Genomic DNA, 11362 nt, shown 5'->3' with positions numbered 1-11362 from the left:
CCTGCTTTCGATAGAAGATTCATAGAGTAATTTTGACTAGGCTAGACTTTAAGGGGGGCTCTCTCTCGAGCAACTTACCCCGTTTCAAATGTGTTCCTCTCGGAAACCCATTCGCCGCATGAAGACCAGCCTATGCCTTAACCCACTCACTCTCTCGAGCTGAGTGTGTGGACATGGGACTAGGGTTCACTATCTCGAGCTGAACCTCATGTTGACCCACTCACACTAGGATCAATCTAGTGGTTTTAGTTTTACAACCTCTCTCTCGAGCAAGCCGAAAACACATAAATAAATTTGTATTTGAAACAACAAATTAATTAAATTCATCCACAACCACTAAATGAAATCATATTTAAACTACAAATCTTCTATCAACAAGCAAGACCCAACAATTATCTTAGACCATATTCGCTAAATCACACCCCAAGAATTGGGGTTTTTAGCCACACATCAAGAGATAGAAATTTATACCTAAATGAGCTTGTATTCAAGTGGGTATGAAGATTTAAGTCTTGTTACATGCCAACGATGAAGAATCCAAGAGATCCAAGTCCAAATCTTTGGAGATGAAACCCTCTTCTTCTTCAAGTCTTCTAAACCCTCTCAAACTTAGAGCAAAAATATCAAAAAATACTATTCTCTAAGTGAAAATTATAATAATTGTTCCATACTAAAACTAAAAACTCTAACTAGTATTTATAGTTATCACAGATTTGTGCTGCAGCGGATCGTTCGGCGTCATTAGTTAGAATCGCCGATCAACTCGGCTATTCTCCCTTTGGTGTAATTCATCACCGTCTTGTACCAGCCTTCAGCATCATCGTGCTCTGGGTTATTGGACGGCATGGTTCTGCTTCGCAGAACTGCTCGGTGATGCGCCGACTGCTCCCTCTTTTTGCCGACATGATCCTTTCCTTTAGGGCTCACCACACTGGAACAAAAGGTGAAGTAAGACCCTTTGTCGACTTGTCAAGTGAACTCGGCAATTTCCAAACCTTCATTTCTTCATTCTTTTCAGCCTTTTCGTTCCTTTTTGTCACACAGTGTCCATGTTCTCCTTAAAACATCAAATACCTAAAACTTAAGGGTTTTGACCAGATATTGAGATAAACTAAGCATTTGAGGACACAATTCTATTAAAATATAGCCCTGAATGACTTTCTTGCACTTCTTGATTTTCCTCAAAACCATGGGTAGGAGGGACTTTCTTGCACTTCTTGATTTGCCTTCTCTTTTCACCACACCCCCAACTTAGGCTTTAAGCCTAAGTTGGCTATTCAAAATAACCACAACTTCATGAGGATCATGGGAGATGGATTAAGAAAGGTCTAGTTTTCATCAAGTTACTTCCAAAGAAAGGTAAGGCTCAAAGGGTGTTCAAGAGAGAATCACACACTCACAAGGTAGGTCACAAAAGAGGTATATGTCAATTTAGCTCACACTCTTTGAAGTTGCCTAAGATCATATCAAGAGATAGCATCACTTAGTTGACCGGACCAACGGGGCAACTTCTAGGATCTATCATGCATAGTTCACATATAAGCTCATCACACTAGGCATTGACACTATAAGTTAAACAAGACTCCACATTTTCGCTAGTGTGTAATTATCATCACAAGAGACTCAATTCAATACTAGGCTAATCATAACGAGATGCAAAGAGTTCACATACTGTCTATGCAACTTCATTTGGCCTCATCATAGCCGCGCATTCATGTTCATTCGATTGTAAGCACTATTCAAGTCATCGATATTGATCGAAACCGAGACTCAAATTTTGCAAAAGAACAATTACGTTTAACACGTGAGGGGTGGCAAAAATGTGCGAAAAATTCAAAATTTTTCAGAAGGGTCAAAATTGTTTTGCAATGTAAAATAAAAGGAGCCATAAGCTCAAACATTCACAGAAACAAATAAAACACAAAATATTAAAGCGGAACAACCCCAATATATACACAAAAGGTATGGGCCTCACCCCACCACAATTAAAAAGTACTTGTCCTCCAATGCAAATAAAAGTATCAACAGTAAAAATATAATAAGACAGAGAGAGAGATAAAAAAGGGTTCTATCTATGCTGTCTCTCTCTTTGTTGGGGTCTCAGTAGCTGGTGTAGCAGTCTGTATATAGGCATCAGTGCTCGGAGTAGCCTCAGATGGAATAGCAGTGCCAGATCCACTAGGAGCTGCTGTGAACGTCTCAGTCGGCAATGTCTAGATCACCGGTTGCACAACTATCTCTATAAGATCTGGCAAGTCTCTGAATATGTCCTTATCTCTGCTCTCTTGTGTCTCCTCAGCATGAACTGATATCACCTCCTCGTCGGTCTTTGCATCCAACTCTGTATGTGCTGCGCCACCCCCCTACACATCTCCGGTGGTCTCAGGAGCATCCTTATCATCTTCCCTCTCTAATAATGAAGTGAAGTCAGTAGACTTAAGATAGTCTATGTCCTTCCTCAAATTCGCAATCTCGGCTTTTAAAGCCGTCACCTCAGAAGCCTCCCCCTGTCTTCTCTCACAAGAAATAACTCTCACTGTCAAGGCATCAACAAAATTTTGAAGGGAGGTAAGTGCTGCTAGTATGGCCCATTTGATCATCTTCGGAACATACCTCTCTAGTCGGGCGGCTCTCACATCAACTGAATAGGCCAACTGCCCCATCTTCAAGATCATGACCTGAGTGATCCTTGCAGGCTGGGAGGATGAGAAAGCACCTGGAGCCTGTGAGAAAGAGAAAGAAGCAGTGGGTATACTTGGGGCTCAGAGGCAGAAGTAGGCGAAGATGCCTCTGCTGGTAATGAGTCAATATTGACCTCTAGAGAAGTGTCTGCTGGAGCTGCTATCCTTTTGTCAACCTCCTCTAGAGTGAAATCGGCCTCGATATGCCGGATGTCTGTGGAGGATGAAGGGATGATGTCTATATCATTCGCAGGATCCTGGGGTACTCTGGCATGCCGACATAACTCAGTGATCAAGATTGGGAATGGCAGAGAGGTAAGTCTCTTCTTGGCTCTCATGGCCATCTCCTGCGAAGTCAGCAGTCCTAGGTCGATCCACCTCTTGGCCATGATAGAACCAAGGCAAGCCGCGCAGAATAGTCTCGTTCTGGGATGGCTCGATAGTGCTGCTAATGAAGCCAAACCAGAACCTTGAGGCTATATTCATGTCCCTCTTCTAAATGGGAGCTCCTGCATCCATCCACCTCGGGGTGGTGCCAGAAATCATTGGAGCCAACCAAACCTTAAAGTCATCCAGGGACTGAATAATCGGCAACCCCTCGTAAGGGAGTGCCGAGTGTAGCGGTCTGCCTAATACATCATTAATATGCTCGTTGTGACACTCCACCTCCTTTCCTCTGACCATGACCGACTTCACCGGTCGAAACTCACTTGCCTTCTTCTTATTCTTAGGCACCAACTCCCCATAAGCAGTGTAAAACTCTCTTACCCAGGAGGGAATGTAGGGGTCTCGAGGTCGTGTGAATTGCTTGAATCAATGGTAGCGGAGAGTTTCAAACACATCAGGATGCTTGCTTTCTAGGCCCTCCAAGGATAGTAACTTCTCTTCTATGATGGTCCATAAACCATCACCTTTCAATCTGTTTAATAGCCTCAGTGGAGGAACTATAAGAAGTGCCAGAGTTATTGAGGGTGCCTGTGCTAGCACTGAGTCTGTAGTAGGAGGAGTGGCAGCTGAGGGAGTACTGGCGTCTGTGGACTGAGATCTGGCCCAGAGCGCATCCCTTCGGTTGATCAGAGGCTGTTCATCCTCTGGTTCAGAGAAATCTGGCTCAATAGTTGCTCCCTTCTTTGCTATATCCTTTTTCCATTTGCCTTTTATCTCCCGGTGGGAAATCTTGCTTTCTTTTATGTGAAGGACGTGATCCTCCTTCATTTATCGTAATTCCCTTTGCCTTTTTCTGAGGTGGCTAGGTTAGATTGGTGCCTACCATATCTGCAAAAGATCGAGAAGAAACTCAAATTCAAGCACACAAAAGTTATTGTAGACAGACTCGTCGATCCAGTCGGCCAGTCGCCAAACCTCTTTGGCGAATTGAGTGAAGCTCGCCGAAGGGATTGGCTCAACAATTAAGGTAAGTTGGTGATGGTAAGGTCCTTTTGGTGACTCGTCGACTACTTTCGGCAAGCATGGGTTTGTCTGCCGAAAGTTACAGTTTATGAGGGTTCCAGGGATACAGATTAAGGGCAATAAGAATACTTTTAGCGAGTCACCGAGTGCTCTCGTTGCCCACAAACTTCTCACCAAAAATTATAGAATCAAATATCAATCAAGGCGCCAAATCATCGATGAGATGGGGACATTAGGCAAACCATCGAGTCGTTCGGTGAGTTCGACTTAGCTCGCCAATCGACCCAACGTGCCTATTTTTGACCCTTCTTCTCTAAATCAATCCCGCAACCCCCAAAAATCAAATCAAAACATGCACTCATGGAATTCAAACAAGACCCATCCTACCATTTACCCCGGGATACGCAAGTTTCTCTCGGATTTGCCGCATTTGGCCATTTGACGATATTTTCTCTTAAAAGAGGCATCACCCGCTCTATAATTGAGCAAATTTTTGACATTTTAGCACAAACGTGGGCTACTTAGACTTCACCCAATCAATCTAACAATGCACAATAATGACCAATTCATTACAAAGCACAAAGGTTATCGGTATTTGACAGTCAAACTATATGGGGAAGATTTCTTTCAAATTAAAATAGGCAATTAAGGATTCTAATCCTACCAGAGATACACAACACACATCAATATGATATTGTTACTGCAAAAGAGTTCAAAATTTTCAACAATAAACTCAGGGTTCGGGAACCAACCTTTGATACCGATTAAATTGAGATTGAAATGCTAGGTGGCAACACGCTGAACTGCTTCGTAAGTCCATCGAGTTTTACAAGCTCTGACTCAACCTTGAATTAAGCCAAACGGCTGGTCGAGTCGGGCTCGCAGACCTCTTTGGCGATCCGCCGACTGACCGTTTTCTCACCATTCTGCGTTTTCTAAACACTTCTCGTATTTAAACCTGCACAATCAACACACCATTATTTCTAAAGGCAAAATAAAACATTTAGAGTTGATGAAGATGCGAGATTAAAATTGCTCAAGGAGCAACCAACGGTATCGTCGACGGACCATAGGTCCATCCACGGACCGTAGGTCCATCCACAGACCGTGGATGGGCAGTCGTAGGTCTTGGCCTGGGAGATGAGTTTCAGTAACTCAAACCATGGAGTGACAGTCCACAGACTGTAGGTGGTGTATCATAGGTGGAACATTAGGGAAAGTCTGACAACTGTGGAACCATGGAGCAAGATGACGAACTGTAGGTCGACCCACGATCTGTCCTGCACAACTGTTGATGCGGATCAGAGAGTTGAAGGTTCCAGTACCTAATGAAATTTTCTAACTTTTGAGCCACCGAGGGGACCTATAGACCATCGGTCGACCCATGTTTCGTAGGTCGAAGCGTCAACTGAAATCGAGTTCAAGCCTGTTATTTCCTTATTTTGTTTCCTTTTTATTTAGGACTTGTTTTCTATAAATAGGGGATATAAACCTCATTTTTTGAGGTTAGAAATTATTGTATACTTCTAAGTTTGTGTTTTTGGGAATTAATTTGCAAACTTTTAGCAATTAATTTTCCGGAAAATGTTTTTATAAGATTTTGACTTGAATTTTAATTGAAGATTTTGGGTTTCATCAATTCTTCTTGTAAGTTCATGAATTCTTTTTACCCAATTATGAATTGTGTTCTTTCAAGAATGAATAGCTAAATCCATAACTAGGGTTGTGGGAACCATGAGCAATTAACAAAGTATGAATAATAATTAAGTAATTCTTGAATAGTGTTTATGCATGTATTGTTAATTCTTTTGCTTAGAAGTCTTTTTAACGGTGTGCAGTGTTAGAACTCGCCTTGTTGCTACTTGCCGGACCAAGGAGGTAGTTAATGAGAAAAGAATTAACAACAGAGATTGAGTGGATGCTATCTAATAGTCTAATGTCAATTGGTGCGAGGGTGAAAACTAAGCCATACATTGATGTGATGTCTAATCTGAGGTAAAGGTAAGGTTTAGTAAAGTATACACTCATAGACGGACCAAGGTGCGTAGTCAAATTCCCTATTTGGAGGACCAATCATTAAGGGATACCTAACTTACACACTTTGCATGTAAAACACTAGGAAATGATTACTATTATTATGATTACTGCGGTAAGAGCTTGTGGGGAACACATACGCCCTAGTTTCTCTCTCATATTGATAACTCAAAGTTTGAATCTTGCTTACTTTTACTTAATCAACAATCTGTTACTTGCTTACAACAACCCCCCCTTTATTTACTTGTCTCGGAAATAGTTTGACTAAACAAATATAATAGTGAGTTAAGTGTAAGTATAAACCATATTCCTTGTGGGATCGACCCCAACCTACAAGTTGGTTTTTTTATTTGACAACGATCACTTATACTTCTTTAGGGAGGTGTAATTTGAGCGTATCACATACTATCCAAAACTTTGAAGACATGTTATGAGCTTGTCTGATTGATTATAAGGGCAATTGAGATGACCATTTTACATTGATTGAGTTTGCTTATAACAATAACTATCAATCGAGTATTGATATGGCTCCATTTGACGCATTATATGGTAGGAGGTGTAGATCTCCTATAGATTGGTTTGAGTTGGGTGAAGTTTCCCTAATAGGTCTCGAGTTGGTACATGATGCCATATAGAAAGTTTGACTTATTAGAGAAAGGTTGAGAATGACTCAAATTCGGAAAAAGTTCTACGCCAATGTTTGAAGAAGAGATCTTGAGTTTGATGTTCATGATTAGGTTTACTTTATAATTTAACTCATGAAGGGTGTATTGAGGTTTGGTAATGTCATGACCTCATTAAGCATTAGTCAACTTAAGACATAAGGCATAAGCATAATCAAGATATAATAAGCATCATAATGAAAGAGGAATACTTCCTTAAGTAACCTCACTTATCCTTAGCCAAGACATAGGTCATCCGTCTCTAGTCAAGCTCAAATTATGGAAGGCATATATAGCAACACTCAATCAAATCATCTTCATAACATAATCACATTATTGATATATACTTTTAAAGACACATGGATTCACCTCTATGCCTAACTTATAAAGGCTAATGGGTATTCGCCTCTTGCCTTAATTACTTTAACACTATGGGTACTCTCCTCCACAATCACATCCTATGACACGGGTAATCGCCTCCACATCATTTAAGAAGGATCATGGGTACTCGCCTCCATGTCCATTAATCATATTAGGAATGTGGGGAATCACCTCTTGTTCAATTCTAAAGAGTAAGGGAATCATCTCATATAAATAACACATGGAAGTCATGGGTAGTCGTCGCTAGCCTCATCATTCATTAAGCATTTTAGTCTAGATTTATTTTAGGTGAGCAATCCTTTCAACCTAGAATCGTTCATGTGAGTAAACCTTTCACATTCATTGAATCAGGTTTATGATTTCATTGTAGGAAGTATCCCTTCAATACTACAACATCAATAATCAACAATTAATAGTCTAGGCATTAATCTCAAAGCACTACATCATATAAATAATATATGCTTCAATCTCAAGCAATTCTAATGAGAATTCTTCAATCCTATAAGAAGATATCTTGCCCATAAAGTTTCCATTCATGGCACCAACCCAAATCATATCAATTCTACCCTAGAATCATAAGATAGGCTTGAGTACATGTAATTTCATCCTGAAAACATGTAATTAAATCAATTCAATCATAAACAATCATAATATACTCAATTGGATCAACATTCATCATAACCCACAACATTAGAAGAAACCCTAACTAGAATTGGGGAAATTCTTCCATATATTTGGACCATATGGAAGAAAACCCCTCAACAAACCTTCTATAGTAACAGGCCAAACCCAAGAAACTTCTAATGTCTATCGATGATAGAGGTCTAAGCCAACTCTATATTGCATCCGTTTTCTTTGGATCTACCTCAATACCCTTGCTTGAAACTATATGGACAAGAAAGGCTACAGACCTTTACCAAAATTAACATTTACTAAACTTTGCGTAGAGTTAGCAGTCGTTGAAAATTTTCAATACAATCCTCAAATGGTCAATATTCTCATTCTCGCTCCTCGGATAGATCAAAATATCACAATTACGAATATATCAAGGTATCTTCTAAATACCATATTCATCAAATCCATAAACTTTACCGGGGAATTAGTAAAACCAAAGGACGTCACCAAAAACTCAAAATGACTATATCGGGTTCTAAATGTTGTTTTCGGAATATTTTCCTCTTTCACCCTTAATTGGTGATAACCCGATCGGAGATCAATTTTGGAGAAATAACTTGCCCCTAGATGTTGGTCAAATAAGTCGTCTATTCTTGGAAGAGTATACTTATTTTTTATGGTTAGTTTGTTGAACTGCTAATAATCAATACACATATGGAGCGAACCATCTTTCAACAACACCAGAGCACCCCATAGAGAGATACTTGGTCGGATGAAAACCTTATCCAATAGGTCCTTCAACTATTCTTTTAACTCCTTAAGGTCCACCAGAGCCATTCTATATGGAGGAATAGAGATAGGTTGGGTATCGGGAAGAAGTTCAATCCCGAAGTTAATTTCCCTTTGGGGATGAATACCGAATATATCATCGGGGAAAACTTTCGAAAATTCTTTTACAACTGGGACCGACTCAAGAATAGGAGTTTCAGACTCCACATCCCTCACCCTCACTATATGGTAGACATAACCCTTTGAGATCATTTTTCTAGCTTTAAGGTAAGAAACAAATTTACCTCTAGGCATATAATTTCTTCCCTTCCACTCTAGGATAGGTTCATTTGGAAACTGAAATTTGACTACTCTAGTCCTACAATCAATAGAGGTGTAACAGGAATGTAACCAATCAATCTAAGGATGACATCGAATTCTATCATGACAAGCTCTATCAAATCAACCAAGGTGACTCTATGGGATAAGAAAATGGGACTTCTTCTATAAACCCTCTTAGCCACCATAGAATCACAAACATGGGTAGAGACAGAAAAAGGTTCTAACATTACATCGGGTAGCATATCAAATCTCATGGCTACATAGAGTCACAAATGACAAAGTAGCACTGGGATCAAGTAAAGCATACACATCTATTTGAAAAAGTTTTAACATACCATTCACCACATCCGAGGAACTCTCTTGATCACCTTTAGTTTAGAGAGCATAAAAATGGTTTTGCTTAGGAGCATTCCAACCCAAACCATTTGGACCGGATGAAGGATATGGTTGAGCCCTACGATGACCATCTCCATCATTCTTAGCAACCGAAGGACAATTCCTTATTTTGTGATATGTATCTCCACTACAAAAGCAAACATTAGAACTCGCTAGAAATTTCCTCTCATGATTTGTCCCATATTTAGCACAAGTAGGCATTGAAGACCAATTACCTTCTCCTTGAGGTTTTGGGTTAGACACCCTCTCATTATCATGCCTTGGAGGAGAACTAGAGTTACCTTGCTTGGAGAACTTTTGCTGAAACCTTGAACGACCCCGTCCACCAGAACTAGAATGTGAATAGTTACCATCATCCACTGTTGCTCTCTTTGCCTTTGTAGATCTTTCCTTGAGCTTTTCTTCCTCAATTTGTTGGGCATGCACCATAAGGCGAGAAATGTCCATGTCATGGACAAGCATAGCGGTGCGACTCTCTTTGACTATCATGTCAGACACACCTGATACAAACTTACTCATCTTGGGCCCTACCATCCGCCACAATAGAAGGAACATATTTGGATAATTTAGCGAACCTCAAGGAATACTCCCTTACACTCATATTTCCTTGCCAAATATGCATGAAGTCAAGAACCTTGACATCTCTCATCTCTAGAGGGAAGAATATCTCAAGAAAAGCACTTATGAACCTTTCCAATTCTATGGGACCCGCTTCCACTAGCCTTGCCTCTTTGCACTGATTGAACAAAATCTGAGCAATCCCTTTGAGTTGGTAAGAGGCTAATTCTACCTTCTCTATCAGAGTCACTACCATAATTACAAGTACCTTGTAGACCTCATCAATAAACTCTTGAGGGTCTTCCTCAACTTTGGAGTCATAAAATTCTGGAGGGTTCATTCTTGTAAAATTCCTCACTCTTGCCGCCGCCGTACCCACATTTGGGTTCATGGGGACTACCACCTATCTATTGTCTTGTGCCGTCACGGCTTGAGAAAACACTTGGAACGCCAACCTAAACTTCGAATTTGCTACATTCTTATTCAACGGGTCAATCGGAGCTTGAGAAGGAACTTGGGCATAAACATTAAGAGGAACCTCTTGATCAACGTTGTCTTGTTCCATCCTTGTAGCAGCCCATCTAGTAGTCATATCTTGAAAACCATCAGGAACAAATTAGGAAAAAGACTTATAGAGTTAAATTCCATGGCACGACTTAGAGCGGTCATGAAGAAGTGAAATTTCCTAAAAATATGATTGCCTCTCATTCATAAATGTGGCGCACTTCACACTTATGAGCAAGACTCTACCAGACATGGTTTGAGACATCCTAGAACCATTCTAAACCTTGTGCTTTGACTACCGTGTTTTCCATGACCCCGGGGTACCTCTTCGATGTAACAAGGTGTATAAGACCCTGACAGGACTCACACAATCCACTTAGCATATCATAACAAAATGTAATAAAAAAGGTGAGGAAATTTAAATCATTTCAAACAATCAAAGTCTTTCATAAAATGAGTGGAAGCCTACCAACATTTTCTCAAACCATTTAACGTAAGAGATAAAAATCTTGGGACACAACATATACAATAGTCTAACATAAAAAGAAAGTCATAAAAGAGAATGGGTGATCCAATCTCCAATACAATGATGACTCACCAAAACTTCACTTCCTTGATCAACTATGAACCTAGCCGCGAGTCTGGGAATCAATGTCGTCGAACCTTACATTTGATAAGAATGTAAGAAAGAGTATGCGTTAGTACAAATATGATGGCTAGCATAAACAACAAAAATATAAGCATTAGTTAATATAAGACATCAGGCATAAGCATAATCAATAAATAATAAGCATCATACTTAAAGAGGAATAGCTACTTAAGTAACCCCACTTATCCTTAGCCATGACATAGGTCATCCGCCTCTAGTCAAGCTCACATCATGGAAGGCATATCTAGCAAAACTCCAATCAAATCATCTAACATAATCACATTATTCATACTTACTTTTAAATAAATGGGGATTTGCCTCTATGCCTAGCTTTTAAAGGCTAATGGGTATTCGCCTCTTGC

The 11362-nt window shown here is 40.0% G+C and overlaps 1 protein-coding gene across 1 annotated transcript; it reads right to left on the bottom strand.

Moving 5' to 3' along the window:
• Positions 1-9268: 9268 nt before the first annotated feature.
• On the bottom strand, positions 9269-10238 carry LOC125856016 (uncharacterized). The gene is made up of 2 exons (XM_049535622.1): positions 9924-10238; positions 9269-9694 (listed from the first exon to the last, which is right to left on the bottom strand). The coding sequence occupies exons 1-2, from the start codon at positions 10236-10238 to the stop codon at positions 9269-9271; spliced, it is 741 nt and encodes a 246-aa protein (XP_049391579.1).
• Positions 10239-11362: the final 1124 nt, after the last annotated feature.

This window comes from Solanum stenotomum, chromosome 2 (genome assembly GCF_019186545.1).
Source record: "Solanum stenotomum isolate F172 chromosome 2, ASM1918654v1, whole genome shotgun sequence".
Classification (NCBI taxonomy): Eukaryota; Viridiplantae; Streptophyta; class Magnoliopsida; order Solanales; family Solanaceae; genus Solanum; species Solanum stenotomum.
This window is presented reverse-complemented; position numbering and strand designations above follow the sequence as displayed.